This window comes from Ranitomeya imitator, chromosome 5 (assembly GCF_032444005.1).
Source record: "Ranitomeya imitator isolate aRanImi1 chromosome 5, aRanImi1.pri, whole genome shotgun sequence".
Taxonomy (NCBI): Eukaryota; Metazoa; Chordata; class Amphibia; order Anura; family Dendrobatidae; genus Ranitomeya; species Ranitomeya imitator.
The window spans coordinates 465,705,917-465,727,776 of NC_091286.1; the positions used below are offsets into that span (position 1 = coordinate 465,705,917).

The following is a 21,860-nucleotide window of genomic DNA, read 5'->3' on the forward strand; positions in this document are numbered from 1 at the left end:
ACGCACTCTAGAGGTCAAAATGAGCTTGCGAAAATGACCTGATGGTGGAGGATGGTTGTATTTTCCCAGGTGGTGATAACCAATTGCATTAACTACTCTCATAGGGCTCATGATATGTAAATATTTGAATGATCAGGTCCCTTGTTAGGAGTCGAGTTTCCTCTGCTGCACAGGGGGAATCTCGATCCGTCTCCGCTGCGGTCTCCCATTCCCCTCCAGCCGCAGTGGAGTCTGCTCAGCAGGGACGTCGATCCCAGCGTCTCGCTCAGTCTGACTCTGTGAGAAGAGTTATTGCTGCTTCTCCAGCTTCTGCCTTTGAAGCCTATTCTGGTCAGCAGCGAGCGGACTTCTCTGGGACTAAGTCCTTATCTGCACACACTGAGCATGCCCAGGGCAAGATCTCCCGTTGGAGATCGAGGGTCATGTGCTCAGGCTCTGCGGCACATTCCATTGGTCCTCTTGGCAGGTCCTAGAAGGGCAAAAGTTCTGTAGCCATTTCCTGTGCTGCAGCTATATAAACTGCGCATGACCGCACGGCCATGCGCTAGTATTGTCTTACAATTGATATGTGTGTATGTGTGAGTGCAAGTCGTTCTTGGTTACCCCTTCCTTATTGAATGTCTGTTCGCGGAAGGTGTACGGCTGCTATCTAGCGCCCGACTTAGCCTACTACACTAAACACACATCACAGCGTCCTGTAGCTGTGCCTGCCAGTACGGCGCCGTGCGCCTGCCTTGCGCTTTCCATACCCAAGTCTGGGTGGTTAGTGGCGTCCGTTAGTGCGGCATCGCTCGCGCACTTGTGCGCTTATATTTCTGAAGGTTCTCTACACACCCAGTTGCGGTGTTGTGCCAGCAAGGGCCTAATCGGGCTTCAATCCCTTCTGGGGTTAAGTCCGCTGGCCACTTGCTCGCTCTCTAGTGCGGTATTGCGGTCCTGTGAATTAACAGGATCGCTTTCCTCACGCTGGGTGAGGTTTAACCCACGCGTGTTTACTTTAGTGTACCGCTATAGAGTCTGCAAATTGCTAGCAGCAGGTTCTCACCTGCACGGTGGACCCCGGACTGCGAACGCATCTTCGTCACCTGTCTTGGTGCGTTCCGCCAGTCCTAACATAATACTAGCGCCAGGGTCTGGCTAGTAAATGGCAGACGGTCAGCGTCTACAGCAGTACATCCAGCAGCTGGAGGGTAGGTTGGCGGCTCTCGAGTGCACAACCTCAGCTGTGGACGTTACTGCTGTCGCTGTTCAGGCTGCAAGTGCAGCTGCAGCCAGTTTGTCCGCTGCCACCCCTGCTCTGACCTTATCCCGTCTCCCGCTTCCAGACAAGTTTGCTGGTGACAGTAAGCCATGTCGGGGATTCGTGAGCCAGTGCTCCATACATCTCGAGCTGCTGGCTGCACGTTTTCCTACGGAACGGGCGAAAGTGGGATTCATTATATCTCTCTTGTCGGGCAGGGCGTTGGAGTGGGCAACGCCGCTTTGGGAACGTGGTGATCGTGTGGTGCAGAGTGCTCCTATCTTCCTGGACGCTCTGAGGCAGGTCTTTCTGGGACCTCGTGTCACCCACGATACCGCGCTCCAATTGTTGGCAATTACTCAGGCTTCGTCCATGGTCAGCCAGTTTGCCATCCTATTCCGGACTCTAGCTTCTGAGCTGGAATGGCCGGATAAAGTCCTTATTCCGGTGTTCTGGAAAGGACTGGCAGATCATGTGAAGGACGCCTTGGCCACCAGGGAGATTCCCGCCACACTGGAGGAGCTTATTACTATAGCTACCCGCATCGATCTCCGTTTTAACGAGCGGAGGTTGGAGCGGACCCAGTGTAGGCAGAGGTTTCGGCTGGCTCCCATCTTTGCCAAACCTCTAGAATCTCCTGTTATGGCGTCCGACTCCCATGAGGCCATGGAGGTTTCTCGAGCGGGATCTAGGTCTCAGACCGCTCGAGTACCTGTGCTATGTAAAAATTGCCAGCAACCGGGACATTTCGCTAATAAATGTCCACGGCGGTCGGGAAAACGATCGCGTCTAGTGTCCATTGGAGGAGGTTCACTGGACACCGCGGCATTTTCCTCAAAATTGTCCTTTAAAGGGACAATCCTGTTAGGCATATCCACTCTTACAGTAGAGCTTTGTGTGGATTCAGGAGCAGAGGGAAATTTTATGTCTTCTGCTTTTGCTCAGCGCCACGCAATACCTCTGGCTATGCTAGCCAAACCAGTAACCGTGAGAGTGGTGAATGGGTCGACACTTCCATTACAGATCACACATCAGACTGTCCCTTTCACGTTAGCCATGTCCCCATCCCACCAGGAGACTATTTCCCTTCTTGTCCTTCCCGAGGGAATGGATGAGATTCTGCTGGGAATGCCCTGGCTTCGTTTCCACTCCCCACATATTGAGTGGACCTCTGGGAGGATATTGGGTTGGAGTGAATCCTGTAAGGGCAGATGTGTGAAAGAGTGCGTTCAGGTTTCCACCACTGAGATACCCGCAGATCTCTCTACTCTCCCCAAACACTATTGGTCTTATGCAGACGTCTTTTCCAAAAAAGCCGCGGAGACCCTTCCGCCTCACCGTCCCTATGACTGTCCCATAGATCTCTTGCCTGGAGCAGAACCTCCTCGGGGACGTGTCTATCCCCTCTCTCTCCCGGAAACGGAGGCTATGTCCCAATACATCCAGGAGAATTTGGCAAGAGGATTTATTAGGAAGTCAGTGTCACCAGCTGGGGCAGGGTTCTTCTTCGTACAGAAGAAGAATGGAGAGTTGCGTCCTTGCATAGACTACAGGGGTCTTAACGCCATCACCGTTAAAAATAAGTACCCGCTGCCCCTGATTTCTGAGCTTTTTGATAGGCTACGGGGAGCTAAGGTATTTACCAAATTAGACCTGCGGGGAGCTTATAACCTGATTCGCATTCGTGAGGGGGACGAATGGAAGACGGCGTTTAACACCAGAGATGGGCATTATGAGTATCTGGTGATGCCCTTCGGGCTCTGTAATGCCCCAGCCGTTTTCCAAGACTTTGTCAACGACATCTTCCGGGATATGCTTTCCACCTCGGTCGTAGTCTATCTGGATGATATTCTCATCTTCTCTCCAGATATTGACTCCCACCGGAGAGATGTTGGCAGAGTCTTCGACCTCTTACGGGCAAACTCTCTTTACGCAAAGTTGGAGAAGTGTGTGTTTGAGCAGGAGTCTTTACCTTTCTTGGGCTATATCATCTCTGCCCAAGGATTGGCTATGGATCCTGCCAAACTACAGGCTGTGATGGACTGGCAAGAACCCCATTCACTTAAAGCGGTGCAGCGCTTTATGGGGTTCATTAATTATTACCGCCAGTTCATCCCCCATTTCTCAACTTTGGTAGCTCCCTTGGTAGCCCTCACCAAGAAGGGAGCAAATCCCAAAGTGTGGTCTGAAGAGGTCTCCAGGGCCTTTTCTTCTACTAAGTCTCATTTTGCTAGCGCTCCCATCCTACATCGTCCCGATGTCGATAAGCCGTTTATAATGGAGGTGGATGCCTCTTCCGTTGGTGCTGGAGCAGTCCTCTTCCAGAAGGATGCTCAAGGTCGGAAGCATCCGTGCTTTTTCTTCTCCAAGACCTTCACACCAGCGGAGAGGAATTATTCCATCGGGGACAGGGAGTTGCTAGCGATGAAATTGGCTTTCTCTGAGTGGAGACATCTCTTGGAGGGGGCTCGTTTTCCCTTTCAAGTATTTACAGACCATAAAAATTTGCTATATTTGCAAACAGCCCAGAGGCTAAATTCTCGCCAGGCCAGATGGTCCTTATTCTTCTCCCGATTCCACTTCACCCTCCATTATGTCGCTGGGGAGAAGAACATTCGAGCTGATGCTCTTTCTCGCTCTGTTGTGTCATCTGAGGAGGAGGAAGGAGAGCCTCGGCTTATTGTTCCTTCTGAGAGCTTGAGAACCGTGGCTCCGGTGTCGCTTGAGTCTGTGCCTCCAGGCAAGACTTTTGTGCCCATAAATTTGCGACCGGAGGTTCTCTCTTGGGCTCATTCCTCCAGGGTGGGTGGACACTTTGGGACTAAAAGGACATCTGAGCTGCTGGCGAGGACGTACTGGTGGCCACATATGCTGCGAGATGTCAGGGATTACGTTCTGGCGTGTGTCTCATGCGCCAAAAATAAGTCTCCTCGACAACGGCCGTCTGGGTTACTCTATCCCTTGCCGGTGGCAGACAGGCCCTGGGAGATGGTCGGGATGGACTTTGTAGTGGGTTTGCCCAAGTCTCGCGGCTGTACCGTCATTTGGGTAATTACCGATCATTTCTCGAAAATGGTGCACTTGGTGCCGCTCCCACGGTTACCTTCTGCACGGGCCTTGGCAGCGTTGTTCATAAGACACATCTTCCGCCTACACGGCATGCCAGACAAAATTGTCAGTGACCGGGGTCCCCAGTTTGCGTCTCGGTTCTGGAGAGAGCTTTATCGTCTTCTCAGCATTGAGTTAAATCTCTCTTCCGCATATCATCCCGAGACGAATGGGTTGGTAGAGAGGGCCAATCAGACTCTGGTCACATATCTGCGACATTTTGTTTCTGCCAGGCAGGATGACTGGGCATCTTTATTACCATGGGCAGAGTTCGCCCTTAATAACGCTGTAGCCGATTCCACCGGTCAGACTCCTTTCCTCCTTAATTACGGCCAGCATCCGCGGGTTCCTGTGCCTATGCCCGTGTCCTCTGCTGACTCCAGGGTGGCAGACTGGGCAGTGGAGGCACGGGACATTTGGGACCGCACTCAGGATGCCATTCGGGCCTCGAAGGAGAGAATGAGGTCCTCCGCCGATGCACATCGGCGCCCTGCCCCGGCCTTTGCTCCTGGCGACTTGGTGTGGCTCTCCGCCCGTAACATCAGGCTGCGAGTTGAGTCCACTAAGTTTGCTCCTCGCTACTTGGGCCCATTCAAGGTCCTCGAGCAGGTTAATCCCGTGGTCTACCGCCTGGCTCTTCCTCCACGCTTGGGTATCACCGACACCTTTCATGTGTCCCTCTTGAAACCCGTATACATGTCCCGGTTTTCCGAGTCATCTGCCGGGACATCGGGTTCGTCTACGGACGATTACGAGGTGAACGCTATTTTAGGGTGCAAGGTGGTACGCGGCAAAAAGTTTTATTTGGTGGATTGGAAGGGTTATGGTCCAGAGGACAGGTCTTGGGAGCCTGCTGAAAACATTCGGGCCCCACAGCTCATTGCTGCCTTCGAGCGTAGCGAGGCCCAAGGAGGGGGGGGCCCTAGGAGGGGGGGTAATGTTAGGAGTCGAGTTTCCTCTGCTGCACAGGGGGAATCTCGATCCGTCTCCGCTGCGGTCTCCCATTCCCCTCCAGCCGCAGTGGAGTCTGCTCAGCAGGGACGTCGATCCCAGCGTCTCGCTCAGTCTGACTCTGTGAGAAGAGTTATTGCTGCTTCTCCAGCTTCTGCCTTTGAAGCCTATTCTGGTCAGCAGCGAGCGGACTTCTCTGGGACTAAGTCCTTATCTGCACACACTGAGCATGCCCAGGGCAAGATCTCCCGTTGGAGATCGAGGGTCATGTGCTCAGGCTCTGCGGCACATTCCATTGGTCCTCTTGGCAGGTCCTAGAAGGGCAAAAGTTCTGTAGCCATTTCCTGTGCTGCAGCTATATAAACTGCGCATGACCGCACGGCCATGCGCTAGTATTGTCTTACAATTGATATGTGTGTATGTGTGAGTGCAAGTCGTTCTTGGTTACCCCTTCCTTATTGAATGTCTGTTCGCGGAAGGTGTACGGCTGCTATCTAGCGCCCGACTTAGCCTACTACACTAAACACACATCACAGCGTCCTGTAGCTGTGCCTGCCAGTACGGCGCCGTGCGCCTGCCTTGCGCTTTCCATACCCAAGTCTGGGTGGTTAGTGGCGTCCGTTAGTGCGGCATCGCTCGCGCACTTGTGCGCTTATATTTCTGAAGGTTCTCTACACACCCAGTTGCGGTGTTGTGCCAGCAAGGGCCTAATCGGGCTTCAATCCCTTCTGGGGTTAAGTCCGCTGGCCACTTGCTCGCTCTCTAGTGCGGTATTGCGGTCCTGTGAATTAACAGGATCGCTTTCCTCACGCTGGGTGAGGTTTAACCCACGCGTGTTTACTTTAGTGTACCGCTATAGAGTCTGCAAATTGCTAGCAGCAGGTTCTCACCTGCACGGTGGACCCCGGACTGCGAACGCATCTTCGTCACCTGTCTTGGTGCGTTCCGCCAGTCCTAACATCCCTATTCTTTTGCTTGCTGCTATAAATGATAGTACCACTTATACTGCCTTATGGTACACCCTTAGCAGGATGAATATAGGTGTTAAACATCCTAGGATATTTTCATAAGTATCTGACTGATCACCTCCTTGGTTTGTTGAGGTATAACCATTTGATCCTGGAGGAGATACTAAGAGGTTTATATCTATACATGAGGTTATTATCTGATGTATATTGCTACATTCATATATAACCAGGGCTTTGTGCCTATCCATCTTTATATGTTTGGTTTATTAAGAGTTTTTAAGTAACTTAATAAAAGTTAATTGTCCCAAGCTGCTAATACCTTGAAATGCTGGGACAGGCCCTGTCCCTTCCATGCATGCTGTGCCATTATAAAATTTCTACTGTGGGCCAATTGATGCCAATTTTCCTGGTGTCTGCCCTTAATTTTTGCAAACATTTTAACTCCAAGTTGGGTCTCTTTAATGTGTGTTGCCTGAATTTGGCAGGGCTCTCAGCGCACCAGGTCTACACCTGTCACTCATCCAACTGTTACTAATCAATGTTTATGCTAGAAATGCTTGTCCAATCTGTGTCCCAGGCCCTGTCCCATGCATCCATGCTGTGCAATTATATTATTTGTATTCTGGGTCAATTGATGCCACTTTTCCTGGTGTCTGCCCTTAATATGAGGTGTTTGGGAATATTTTTTGACCCCTGAAGGTGTTGTCTATGCGTTTGGTTTTGCCTACCATTGAATTCAATTGGTTTTAGATAGGATTAAGGCTCACTCTGTTAGGGGTCGAGTTCCTGCCTCTGCACAGGGGGAATCTCGGGCCATCTCCGCTGCGGTCTCCCATTCTTCTCCTGCCGCAGTGGAGCTTGCTCAGCAGAGACGTCGATCCCAGCGTCTCGCTCAGTCTGACTCTGTGCTTAGAGTTACTGCTGCGTTTCCTGCTTCTCCCATTGAAGTCAGTGCTGGGCAGCGGCGAGCGGACGTTTCTGGGGCTAAGTCCTGCTTTTTACATTCTGAGCATGCCCAGAGTAAGATCTTTCAGTGGAGATCGAGGGTCACATGATCAGATACTGCAGCTAAGGTCCTTGTAGCTGCTAGGACTAAATCCTGCTTTGCACTCTGAGCATGCCCAGGGCGAGATCTCTCAGTGGAGATCCAGGGTCACATGCTCAGGTGCTGCAGCACTCCATTGGTCCTTCTTTGGAAGGTCCTAAACATGCTGCAGCTATTTAAGCCTCGCATGGCCGCACGGCCATGCGCTAGTATTGTCTTGTAAATATGTGTGTGTGTTGTGAGTGAAAGTCGCTCTTTAAATAACCCTCCCTATTGAATGTCTGTTCGCGGAAGGTGTATGTTTGCTATCTAGCGCCTGACTTATCCAACAGCACGAAACACACATTTCAGCTACCAGTTGCTGTGTCCGCCAGTACGGCGCCGTGCGCTTGCTCTGCGCTTTCCTGACCCAAGCCTGGGTGGTTAGTGGCATCCGTCAGTGCGGCACCGCACGCACTCTTGTGCCTTTATATTATTATTTATATTCCTCCGACACACCCAGTTGCGGTGTTGTGCCAGCAAGTGTCTAATCGGACTTCAATCCTGTGTAGGGGTTGAGTCCGCTGACTTCTTGCTCGCGCTTTATGTGCAGTACTGCGGTCCTATGATGCAACAGGATCGCTTCCTTCACGCAGGGTGAAGTTAACCCATGTGTGTATACTTAGTACCGCCATATAGTCCGTCTTACTAGCAGCAGGGTCTTTCACCTGCACGTGGACCTCGGACGGCGAACGCACCTAATACCATTACACCTTATACTTGGTGCGTTCCGCCAGTCCTAACACACTCATCTCTACACTTGGGTGCCTGAGCCAACCTTAAAAGCCTTTAGTGATTATATCAGAGAGGCTTGCTGGGTTATCAGAGTAATCTGGTGCAGAGCCAGGACAGGACAGGAAAGTAACAGTATTGAATTGAATTCATCATGAAAAAGTGTAATCCTTGCAAAATATGCAGAAAGGTAAGACTGGAAACATCTTTGACTAGATTTTCTCTGACACTGGGCAAACTTAACTGACTTAGCAATGTATCTAAATATCCTGCCCAAGGCAAAGGAGTTTGTTGCTAGAGTTGAATGAATTTGTTGGGGTCCCCTCTTATTCATGAAGCTATAGCGCTTACCGAATAAGCTGCATCGGGAACCCGGATACATGGAGTGTGCCGACTGATCAGCGCAGCAGCTGCATGTGTCGCGGCTGTGTCATAGTAACAGTACATGCATGGAGAGCCTAACACCTAGGATCTCCATGCATGTGCTATGACTGTGACACAGCCGCGACACATGCAGCTAAGGAGCTGATCAGTCGGCGTGCTCCATGTATCTGCAGCTTATTCGGTAAGCATTATAGCTTGCCAAATATCGGGGACCCCAACAAATTCACTCAATTTTATTTGTTGCCATCCCCATACCATCACAAAGCCCCAGGAACATACACCCTGTAGCCCCCTCACCTCTCCAGGTTTATTTCTAGTGAGGATAGAAAAGAATTGCTAGAATCTTAATTATAAAAAGTATACGTTAAAGGAAATGTCAGCAAGTTGTCACTCACTAAACCATTTATATGCTCATTTAGCTCTTTCAGAAGGAAATCCAAATTGGAATTAAATATAATGAAATTAATATTGTAACATTTAATTGCAGAACACAAAATGCAATTTTAAGTTCAGATTTGACCTAGTCTGGGTACAACCAGTAGTAATCTGCACTGAAAACTTTCTAATTGTTAAACTGTTAGCCTGATAGGATATTTGCACCTCAAACTTGTAGCAGGTAATTATAGTTTCTTTCAAGCTGATTAAATCTATAATTTACTGTAAATATCTGTTCTACCATTTCTGAAAAATCCAGCATAGAGAACATATGCAAATAAGTCCTAAGTGCTTCAGGGTTGGGCATTGCACTTTTAGCTCTCCTGCCCTCCCTTTGGCCCCTTTGCCTGACTAAGGGTATGTTTCCTTGGGGCATATTGGCAGCACTTTGGATGCAGTGGATTCCATGTTCTGCCCAAAGTCCTGCCCCCTGTTGTACGTGCAGTGATTTCGGATGTGTTCATTGAACACATCTGGAATCACCGCATTGTATTCTTAGACTGTGTTATTTATCTTGTGGAGACGGAGTGTCACCGCAAGATAAATAGACATGCTGTGGTCTACAAAGATGTGGTTCATGTCCAGTTATGTAGGGCCACCGAATGCGACACTGCACACGTAGTGGAGATAAGATTTCATAAAATCCCCTCCACTATGCTGTAACATCTGGACTCTATAAATTGGACGTTGCAGCTGTACGCAGCATCCAATCCACAGCAAAAAAAGCATGTCACTGGTACAAGAGTGATGTATCGGACACAAGAGGCAGGCGTTAGATGGGGTATAGTGAGGGAGGGCAAGAGAGCTACACATGCACCCAAAGCATTTGCAGCTTATTTGCATAGGATTTCAATGCTGGATTTCTTAGAAAAGGAAAAATGGTTTTCTGCAATCAAGGTACAGATTTAATCAGCAGTAAAGCACTTTTAAATACATACCATTAGTTTGAGGTATAAAATCATAGCAGGTGCTATTTATGTAGTCACTAGTCCTAAAATAGACTAGCAGTGTCTATTTGAGATGGTAATAAATGAGTATTGTCATTGTAGGTTATATGACAGATAATTGGAAGCCACATTCATAATCAATATTTATGTCTCCAGGATGAGAAGTAAAGAGCTTTAGTGTAGCGCTATGAAGTGCGTTTTTGTTAAGATGTCAGGCATGGCTGGATCATGTAAGCCAAAATGTTGAGAGAACAGTAGTAGATAAATGAGACAGCCCTGTTGAATAAATTAATATACATGCTAATGACCTTGTGGAATGTAAGAGTTCACAAAATTAAACAGGTTTCACAAAGGAGCCACCCAACCTGAAATTCTTAAACACTGCAATCTGTGCTGTGAATTAGGGAATAAATATATTTTATGTCTAGGGACATATTTTTTTAGATGTTAAAATATGAATATTGTCATTGTAGGTGAAATGTCATATAATGATAAGACACATCCACCAATATTTGTGTGCCTGGGATGAGTTGCACAGTGCTGAAGTGTGGTTCTATGACATAAGGTTTTTCTTTAGATGTCAGATAAGTTATCATTTTGAGGGAACAGAATTAGACCTAGAAGAAAAACTTGTTGAATAAGTGTTTAGGCATGCTAAAAACAAAAACAAATGATAAGTGTAGCTTTTTATTTAACAGCCAGTATATTCATGGACTGAACTAAGGGATTGACTTGCTATAAAGCAATGCTGTGCAAAAACTTTCATAAAAAGGAAACTTTACGAGTGCAGTATCCTTATTAATATTTTATTAATACATATTGCTTAAGAATTTCATAGGGTAGAAAATAACATTTCTTGTGTCAACCAATGCATCCATTTTAACTTACTCATATACTCACAGAATGACTCCAACAGAGCGTAATCTTTAGATACTCTCGTACACTGATTTGTTGAAAAGTAGTGAAAACATTCGATTGACAAACCTTTTGTTTTTAGTGAGCCCATGGGAAGAAAGATGCGTTTAAACAAAACAAAAAGTGCAGCACAGTTACTTCTTTTTGCACATCAAACAATATATTTTAGCAAAGAAACAATAATGCATAACAGAGCACCTTGTGGATTACCTTCCATTCGCTTCTGAATTTCTAATGCTATATCCAGTGCATTAAAGGGCAAAACTGGATCACACGCTATTCGCAAAACCATTTCTGAGGTCAACTGAAATAACAACAACAAAAAAATGACTTTTGAAGAATGACTATTGTTTCAAAGTATAAATAAATCAAAAACACATAAAACACAAATTCTTTATAATAATTACTACAATTAAAAATTCTCTATAAAGTAAATAGAGGATGAAACATTTAAAATATTTTTTTAATGCCTTTCCTTTCACATTTGTTCTGAAATTTTCTCAACAATGTGCCGAAGTGTCATGGTTTTGCAAAACTTCTTTGTTTTAGTAATGTTGCAAAACACATAAAAACTATCTGGGCGTGCTCGTATATTATGCTCGAGTCCCTGCGGCTGCATGGTTTGCAACTGTTAGACAGCCTCAAAATATGTGGGGATTGCCTATTTGTTAGGAAATCCCACATGTGTTTAGGCTGTCTAACAGCCACAAATTATGCAGCCACAGGGACTCCAACATAATATACAAGCATGCCCAGGTGCTCAGATAACACCCGAACATGCTCAAATAAGACGTTATATAAATACATATATGCTAGCCACTTTAGGGAGAGACCCAAGTTGGGCTAAATGTAGCGGGACGAAAGAGACCGAAAAACCGAATAGTGGATGCTTTCCTGAAACGGAAAGTACTTGCAAGCAGCATAATACAAAGAATAGCAGGTTTACCCAGAATCCACCCCTGTCTAATCCACAGCGCTTGGAACCGCCAAGCGTGCAATGCTGCGGATTAGTTTCTAAATTTACACAGCCAACCAATTCCTACCTGTGGACACGTGTTTCGGGCTTTAGGCCCTCATCAGCACAGGGCTGGAATTGGTTGGCTGTATGGAGTGGGGCTCGGTGAGCAAGCGATACATATATGCTAGCCACCTTAGGGAGAGACCCAAGTTGGACTAAATGTATAAACACATTCACTCATCTCTAATTTTTAGCCTCAAATATATGAATTTAAATTAAAAAAAAGTTTCCAAAGGTGAATTAAATTGTCCTCAGAGGTGGACAATATCTTTGATGAGTTATTAATAAAAAAAAATCCAATTACGATATATTTGAATTAACATTATGAAAGGGAAGGGATCATAATAAAATACAAAACAATCTGCTGCTTCAATTTTGTCCACTCAGGTTGGAAGTGATAGCGTACCAACTACAAGTCATCTGACAAATGAGTCCAGTAATAGACTTGTGTCAGATGAATGATGGTTTAATAATAATAATAATCTTTATTTTTATATAGCGCTAACATATTCCGCAGCGCTTTACAGTTTAGATGTCTTTACTTGTGGTCCCCGAAAGAAAACCATCAGAGTGGCAGAGAATTCCGGTAATGTTTCTTTTTTTATTATGAATCATTAGATATACCAGAAAAAATGTATTTCTAAACTGATTAAATATTTGGAAGCTTCAGAGTGATAACTATTATGCCCAACATAAAACATTGTCTAAAATATATGTTTATAATGTGTGGTCTTTTCCATTATTGCAAACAATTCTTAAGAGATATTTAGAATTGTGAAGACGTGACAATGAAAATAGACATATATTGGATTTTCTTTGTTGTTCATTTAGTTTGTATCATGTTGAATATTCTCAATTCCAAAATCACAACAAATATTGATTGCATCTAGGTGAGCCAAAAATTTCATTACCACACTTTGGTGTAAATGCTGTAAATTGTATGGAAGATTTGAAAAGTGGCAACTTGTATATAAATTGTGTATTGTAATATCCAGTAGCTGGAATATTTAAAGCAATAGGTGTTAAAGTGATTGGAGATATTGCTAGAATATTCATTTTAACCTACTATTGCTGCTTAATTAAGTTGCTGAGTGAAACTTCCTAAACGCCAATTAAATGCTCAATAAGAAAGATACTTAATTTTAGGTACTGGAAGATAATTAAATGACAGTAAAATACCATTTTAATGGAGCGAGTAAATGATTGTATAGATGAGTTAACCCCAAAATGGAATTTATTTTAAGATTGAAAGAGGCACAATATAGTGTTATTCTAAAAATAATTGTAACTATAAAGTAAATGTGATGAGACACGATATACTATACACAGTATATATTGTTTTCTTGTCCTTAGTTATCTTATCTATCTGATAGTGTAGTATAATATCGGTATTTTATGTTTTTCTATTTTGCTCACATTCAAGTTCACAGTGATTCGGCAAAGTTTTATTTTTTTAAATGTTGAATGGATTATCTTAGAAAAACTGCCAAATTTAAAACGAAAACAAACAAATGGAATTGACACTTGGGAAAGTTTAGGAATATGAATAACTGTGACAAGCAAAAAAAATTCTGTTGCTTGATTAGTGAGATAGAGTATTTTAAAAATGGCAAATTATGTAGTTGTTCTTGGTATGCAATGGTTGGTGTCCACTTATAATGGTACATAGAGGTTGACTTGTGGACCAGCAACAGGGTTATATGTGCATAACACTAACACTTAAGGAGAGAAAATGATAGCTTAGCAGGTCACCGAATAGCCACTATCGCAAAAATTACTGAATGTATTAATGCTTGCGATGATAGAAGGTTGTCAGTACATACAGTGCATCACAGCTTGCTGCAGATACAGTAGGTTGCAATGACCTTACTGACATTTGTCCACCAGCCAAAGCCTACAATAGACAGAATCGGTCCATGGCAGATTAAAGAGAACCTGTCACCCCCTCAGGCGTTTGTAACTAAAAGAGCCACTTGTGCAGCACTAATGCTGCATTCTGACAAGGTGGCTCTTTTAGTTATGATGCCTGCACACGCTGAAATAAACATTTATAAAATGTGCCCCCTCATGCCCTGAAATCGCCAGGGAGGCGGGTCTTCCTTCCTAATCAGACGCAGCTTAGCCGTCACTCCAGGCCTGTTCGTGCCGGGCACCACCTCCTCTTGCTGCATTGTCGTCCCATACGCCTAGAGCATATACTCTACAGAAAAGACATACCCAGTGACCATAGAGATGGAAAACGACTCTGATGTACAAATTATGCCCCACTTGGAACCACTGATTTGTGCTTATCTTCCCTGTACAAGTTACAATTCATAATATGTCACAGCTGCAGGACATTATGGGGAAGCAAAATTATGTTTATCTTCTCTCTGATAGTTCAAGAGTGTGGGAAATGGTGCTGGACAAGTACTTTTTTTCAAACTAAAAATCGAATCTTAAAATGTTCGAATTCGAGAGAAACCGTAAATTTCGGAAAATTAGACTCGATTCTTCCAAATCAAATCGCTCATCTCTTTGAACTGTAAGATACTGAAAAATCTAAGATAGAAATAAAACATATACACTAGGGTTGAGCGACCTTGACCTTTTTAGAGTCGAGCCGTGTTTCGCGAAACCCGACTATCTTAGAAGTCGAGTCGAGTGGAATCGGCCGATTATCGCGAAAAGTCGGGTATCGCCCGAAACACGAAACCCAATGCAAGTCAATGGGGGAGCATAGTCGGCAGTGAGTGGAGGCCAGGAAAACACCTACACTGCCCATTTTAATGGCAAAAACATCCATTCTTGTTAAAGAAGCTTGTCAATCGTAATTTACCTTATAATAATTGGAAGGCATTTGAAATTGGGGGTCATTTGGCTAAAGTTGTGGGGGGTAGGGCTGGTTCAAGTAATTAGTGGGCCCAGTAAATCTGGACCACGTCACGGCAGTGGAGCAGGGAGAGGTAAGTATTTCAACTTTGCAAGTGCTGTGATCCTGAGCAAGCAGGGGGGGCCCACTCGTTGGCATTGGCACTGGCACAGGGCCCCTCAAAGTACAGCGGTGTGTTTGCACGGCGGGGGCGCCTCCCACCGGCAGCAACACATTTGCGTACTATGAGAGGCCCTGTGCCAGTGACGTCGCCAACTAGTATTCCTCCCCCCACCTGATGAAGGAACCTGCACTTTCATCTGCACCTTCCTCTTTGTCCCCGTGTAAGGTGGTATGATATGCGGGAAGAGGAACCTGACTTTCAGCAGGGTCACAATCTTGCTGTGTAGCGTGCACGGGGAATATTGCGTTATGGGTCAATGTACCAGCAGACTCATCTATCACTGGCTGGGCAATGGGCAGGATGAGGAGGAAACACAGATATAGGCCCAAAGAATAAAGTGGGCTAAATGCAGTTCAAAATTGGTAACACAGGACTAACCAGGGGGCATTGCAGTGGAGGACAACTGGAATGAGAGGCTGACACAGAGAGTAGGCCCAAATCAGTAAGTAATCGACATGCAGTTCAAAATTGGCAACCGTAGTAAACAGGCGGCCCAGCTTTGTTCAGTTGAGGAGAACAGCAAGGAGTGGCAGACACCGATAGTAGGCCCCAACCCAACTAGTAGGCCAAATGCAGTCTAACATTAACAACTACTTAACAAGAGCCTGAAAATGGAATTTCAGGACAGGAAACCAGGAGAACAGCAAGGAGTGGCAGACACCGATAGTAGGCCCCAAACCAACTAGTACGCCAAATGCAGTTGTTCCATTTAACTACAATTTAATGAGAGCCTGAAGATAGAAGTTCAGGAAAGGCAACCTGGAGAACACCTTGGAGTGGAACACACCATCTCTCTACACCCCATACCCAATTTGTAGGCCTAATGCAGTGTAGTTTCCAACAACTACTAAACGAGAGCCGGAAGATCGAAGCTCAGGAAAGGCAACCTGGAGAACACCTTGGAGTGGAACACACCATCTCTCTACACCCCATATCCAATTTGTAGGCCTAATGCAGTGTAGTTTTCAACAACTACTAAACGAGAGCCGGAAGATCGAAGCTCAGGAAAGGCAACCTGGAGAACACCTTGGAGTGGAACACACCATCTCTCTACACCCCATATCCAATTTGTAGGCCTAATGTAGTGTAGTTTCCAACAACTACTAAATGAGAGCCGGAAGATCGAAGCTCAGGAAAGGCAACCAGGAGAACACCTTGGAGTGGAACACACCATCTCTCTACACCCCATACCCAATTTGTAGGCCTAATGCAGTGTAGTTTCCAACAACTACTAAACGAGAGCCGGAAGATCGAAGCTCAGGAAAGGCAACCTGGAGAACACCTTGGAGTGGAACACACCATCTCTCTACACCCCATATCCAATTTGTAGGCCTAATGCAGTGTAGTTTCCAACAACTACTAAACGAGAGCCGGAAGATCGAAGCTCAGGAAAGGCAACCTGGAGAACACCTTGGAGTGGAACACACCATCTCTCTACACCCCATATCCAATTTGTAGGCCTAATGCAGTGTAGTTTCCAACAACTACTAAACGAGAGACGGAAGATCGAAGCTCAGGAAAGGCAACCTGGAGAACACCTTGGAGTGGAACACACCATCTCTCTACACCCCATACCCAATTTGTAGGCCTAATGCAGTGTAGTTTCCAACAACTACTAAACGAGAGCCGGAAGATCGAAGCTCAGGAAAGGCAACCTGGAGAACACCTTGGAGTGGAACACACCATCTCTCTACACCCCATACCCAATTTGTAGGCCTAATGCAGTGTAGTTTCCAACAACTACTAAACGAGAGCCGGAAGATCGAAGCTCAGGAAAGGCAACCTGGAGAACACCTTGGAGTGGAACACACCATCTCTCTACACCCCATACCCAATTTGTAGGCCTAATGCAGTGTAGTTTCCAACAACTACTAAACGAGAGCCGGAAGATCGAAGCTCAGGAAAGGCAACCTGGAGAACACCTTGGAGTGGAACACACCATCTCTCTACACCCCATACCCAATTTGTAGGCCTAATGCAGTGTAGTTTCCAACAACTACTAAACGAGAGCCGGAAGATCGAAGCTCAGGAAAGGCAACCTGGAGAACACCTTGGAGTGGAACACACCATCTCTCTACACCCCATACCCAATTTGTAGGCCTAATGCAGTGTAGTTTCCAACAACTACTAAACGAGAGCATTAAGATCGAAGCAATGGCGAGGAAACCTGGGGCACACCTTGGGGAGGCAGACACCGTTAGTGGGCCCTACCAAAGTTGTACCCCCAATGCAGTTTTAAAATTCCTAGAGGCTGAAAACAAGACTATTGACGCTCAGCTTTTTTCAAAGGAACACAGCTGAATTGAGTGGCGCAGACAGACACAGGTAGTAGGACTTAACCCAAAAATGTGGCTCACTGCAGCTTAAAAAGTTACAGGGGTACACAAGCAGCAGTGCTCTGGGCAGTGGAGGACAATTTCAATATTGGACCGCAGACAGACTTTGTACGCCTACTATTAAAAAAAGGATGCTCTATGCAATTAAAAATAGGTTCCAGGGGTCCACGGGCAGCAGTGGTGTGGTCAGTGGACGAGTATTGGAAGGAGGGACCGCAGACAGGCGTAGTAGGCCTAGCATAACAAAAGTTAGGCTGTAGACACTGTAAAATTGGTTCCAGGGGTACACGGGCAGCAGTGGTGTGGTCAGCGGAGGAAAATTGGAATTAGGGACTGCAGACAGACTTTGTAGGCTGTCCCCTGTGGACCATGCATCCAACACATTAACCCAGTGCGCCGTAATGGACACGTAACTTTTTGTGGACATGCCTACTGGTCCATGCGTCTCTTGTCAGGTGCACCTTTCTACTGTTTGATTGCCTGAGTGCTATGACAATGCAGACTTTTTCATGCCGGTGGAGGGCTGGGATGGCTTTTCTCGCAAAAGAAATGTCGACTGGGTAGCTTGAACCATTGCACAGCGTAGTTCATCTGGGCTTTCTAAATATAAAACAAAGAAAAAAAGGAGGCTACATGCACTTTCAGCTGGGTTCCAGGGGTACACGGCCAGCATTGGTCTGGTCAGTGGAGAACTATTGGAAGGAGTGACCGCAAACAGGCATCGAAGCCCTAACATAATAACACATTGCTGTTGGCAATTTTAAATTGGTTCCAGGGGAACACGGGCAACAGTGGTGTGGTCAGTGGAGGCCTAGTGGAAGGAGTGACCGCAGACAGGCATCGAAGGCCTAAAATAATAACACATGGCTGTAGGCAATTTTAAATTGGTTCCAGGGGTACACGGGCAGCAGTGGTGTGGTCAGTGGAGGCCTAGTGAAAGGAGTGACCGCAGACAGGCATCGAAGGCCTAAAATAAAAAAATTGGGCTGGCTGTAGGCAATTTTAAATTGGTTCCAGGGGTACACGGGCAGCAGTGGTGTGGTCAGTGGAGGCATATTGTAAGGAGTGACCGCAGACAGGCATCGAAGGCCTAAAATAATAACACATGGCTGTAGGCAATTTTAAATTGGTTCCAGGGGTACACGGGCAGCAGTGGTGTGGTCAGTGGAGGCCTAGTGGAAGGAGTGACCGCAGACAGGCATCGAAGGCCTAAAATAATAACACATGGCTGTAGGCAATTTTAAATTGTTTCCAGGGGTACACGGGCAGCAGTGGTGTGGTCAGTGGAGGCCTAGTGGAAGGAGTGACCGCAGACAGGCATCGAAGGCCTAAAATAATAACACATGGCTGTAGGCAATTTTAAATTGGTTCCAGGGGTACACGGGAAGCAGTGGTGTGGTCAGTGGAGGCCTAGTGGAAGGAGTGACCGCAGACAGGCATCGAAGGCCTAAAATAATAACACATGGCTGTAGGCAATTTTAAATTGGTTTCAGGGGTACACGGGCAGCAGTGGTGTGGTCAGTGGAGGCCTAGTGGAAGGAGTGACCGCAGACAGGCATCGAAGGCCTAAAATAAAAAAATTGGGCTGGCTGTAGGCAATTTTAAATTGGTTCCAGGGGTACACGGGCAACAGTGGTGTGGTCAGTGGAGGCATATTGTAAGGAGTGACCGCAGACAGGCATCGAAGGGCTAAAATAATAACACATGGCTGTTGGCAATTTTAAATTGGTTCCAGGGGAACACGGGCAGCAGTGGTGTGGTCAGTGGAGGCCTAGTGGAAGGAGTGACCGCAGACAGGCATCGAAGGCCTAAAATAATAACACATGGCTGTAGGCAATTTTAAATTGGTTCCAGGGGTACACGGGCAGCAGTGGTGTGGTCAGTGGAGGCCTAGTGGAAGGAGTGACCGCAGACAGGCATCGAAGGCCTAAAATAATAACACATGGCTGTAGGCAATTTTAAATTGGTTCCAGGGGTACACGGGCAGCAGTGGTGTGGTCAGTGGAGGCCTAGTGGAAGGAGTGACCGCAGACAGGCATCGAAGGCCTAAAATAATAACACATGGCTGTAGGCAATTTTAAATTGGTTCCAGGGGTACACTGGCAGCAGTGGTGTGGTCAGTGGAGGCCTAGTGGAAGGAGTGACCGCAGACAGGCATCGAAGGCCTAAAATAAAAAAATTGGGCTGGCTGTAGGCAATTTTAAATTGGTTCCAGGAGTACACGGGCAGCAGTGGTGTGGTCAGTGGAGGCATAGTGGAAGGAGTGACCGCAGACAGGCTTCGAAGGCCTAACATAACAAAAATGTCAATACAATGGTATTGTCAGTGGCAGGCATTGAAGGATGTCAGCGCATAGACTAAACATTGGTGGAGCTGTGAGATAATTTTGCAAGTGGTAGAGCACTGTTTGAGCTGGGAGGGGGGGAACTGTCTTGTGGCCGGCGGTACAGGCCCAGGGCCCCTCATATTACAACGGTGTGTCTGACGTTGGGTGCGCACCACCACCGCCAGAGACACTTTATTGTACTAGGAGGTACCCAGTGGCAGTGCCGTCGACCAAAAGCGGGCACACCCACCTCTTCAGACAAACAGCACTCTCACGGGTGCTGTCGCCAAGTGTCGATACCACGGCCCCGTGTGGGGAGTTTGGCCATTTAGTGAGGTGTAAACATGTCGTATGCTGGACAATCAGGTGCAGAAAATTACGAGATTGGAAAAGGCATTCAGAATAGTCCACAGGCAAGACCTTTTCATAGGAAAGCTAGGTGTCAGCCGGGCAAGGTGGGGCAAAAGATTTCGAAATCCAGTTGTGGTTCATTTTAATGAAGGTTAGATCATCTACATTTTGGGTAGCCAGACGAGTCCTTTTTTCTGTTAGTATTGAACCTGCAGCACTGAATACTCTTTCTGATAGGACACTAGCTGCCGGGCAAGCAAGCTCCTGCAATGCATATTCTGCCAATTCTGGCCAGGTGTCTAATTTTGATGCCCAGTAATCAAATGGGAATGACGGTTGAGGGAGAACATCGATAAGGGATGAAAAATAGTTTGTAACCATACTGGACAAATGTTGTCTCCTGTCACTTTGAATTGATGCTGCAGTACCTGTCCTGTCTGCGGTCATAGCAAAATCACTCCACAACCTGGTCAGAAAACCCCTCTGGCCAACGCCACTTCTGATTTCTGCCCCTCTAACTCCTCTGGTCTGCTGGCCCCTGCAGCTCGTGTGAGAACGATCACGGGCGCTGTGTGCAGGGAATGCCAGAAGCAAACGGTCAACAAGAGTTGATTGTTTGGTTGCTAATATTAGTTCCAAGTTCTCATGTGGCATTATATTTTGCAATTTCCCTTTATAGCGAGGATCAAGGAGGCAGGCCAACCAGTAATCGTCATCGTTCATCATTTTAGTTATGCGTGTGTCCCTTTTGAGGATACATAAGGCATAATCCGCCATGTGGGCCAAAGTTCCAGTTCTCAAATCTGCGGTAGTGCTTGGTTGAGGGGCAGTTTCAGGCAAATCCACGTCACTTGTGTCCCTCCAAAAACCAGAACCCGGCCTTGCCGCGCCACCAATTTCCAGTGGCCCCGGAAAAGCTTCCTCATTAAAAATATAATCATCCCCATCATCCTCCTCGTCCTCCTCCTCCTCTTCGCCCGCTAACTCGTCCTGTACACTGCCCTGGCCAGACAATGGCTGACTGTCATCAAGGCTTTCCTCTTCCTCAGCTGCAGACGCCTGATCCTTTATGTGCGTCAAACTTTGCATCAGCAGACGCATTAGGGGGATGCTCATGCTTATTATGGTGTTGTCTGCACTAACCAGCCGTGTGCATTCCTCAAAACACTGAAGGACTTGACACATGTCTTGAATCTTCGACCACTGCACACCTGACAACTCCATGTCTGCCATCCTACTGCCTGCCCGTGTATGTGTATCCTCCCACAAAAACATAACAGCCCGCCTCTGTTCGCACAGTCTCTGAAGCATGTGCAGTGTTGAGTTCCACCTTGTTGCAACGTCTATGATTAGGCAATGCTGGGGAAGGTTCAAAGAACGCTGATAGGTCTGCATACGGCTGGAGTGTACGGGCGAACGGCGGATATGTGAGCAAAGTCCACGCACTTTGAGGAGCAGGTCGGATAACCCCGGATAACCTTTCAGGAAGCACTGCACCACCAGGTTTAAGGTGTGAGCCAGGCAAGGAATGTGTTTCAGTTGGGAAAGGGAGATGGCAGCCATGAAATTCCTTCCGTTATCACTCACTACCTTGCCTGCCTCAAGATCTACAGTGCCCAGCCACGACTGCGTTTCTTTCTGCAAGAACTCGGACAGAACTTCCGCGGTGTGTCTGTTGTCGCCCAAACACTTCATAGCCAATACAGCCTGCTGACGTTTGCCAGTAGCTGCCCCATAATGGGAGACCTGGTGTGCAACAGTGGCAGCTGCGGATGGAGTGGTTGTGCGACTGCGGTCTGTGGACGAGCTCTCGCTTCTGCAGGAGGACGAAGAGGAGGAGGAGGGGGTGCGAACGGCTACAGCCAACTGTTTCCTAGACTGTGGGCTAGGCAGAACTGTACCAAACTTGCTGTCCCCTGTGGACCCTGCATCCACAACATTCACCCAGTGTGCCGTGATGGACACGTAACGTCCCTGGCCATGCCTACTGGTCCATGCATCTGTTGTCAGGTGCACCTTTGTGCTCACAG

At 46.8% G+C, this 21,860-nt stretch overlaps 1 protein-coding gene across 1 annotated transcript in view; it reads right to left on the reverse strand.

Moving 5' to 3' along the window:
* NAALADL2 (N-acetylated alpha-linked acidic dipeptidase like 2) overlaps positions 1-21,860 on the reverse strand; it is a 980,368-nt gene that overhangs the window by 58,024 nt on the left and 900,484 nt on the right. Inside the window, exon 12 of the mRNA XM_069726727.1 lies at positions 10,975-11,068. Coding sequence (XP_069582828.1) covers positions 10,975-11,068 — 94 coding nt within the window. The remainder of the gene's footprint in view (positions 1-10,974; positions 11,069-21,860) is intronic.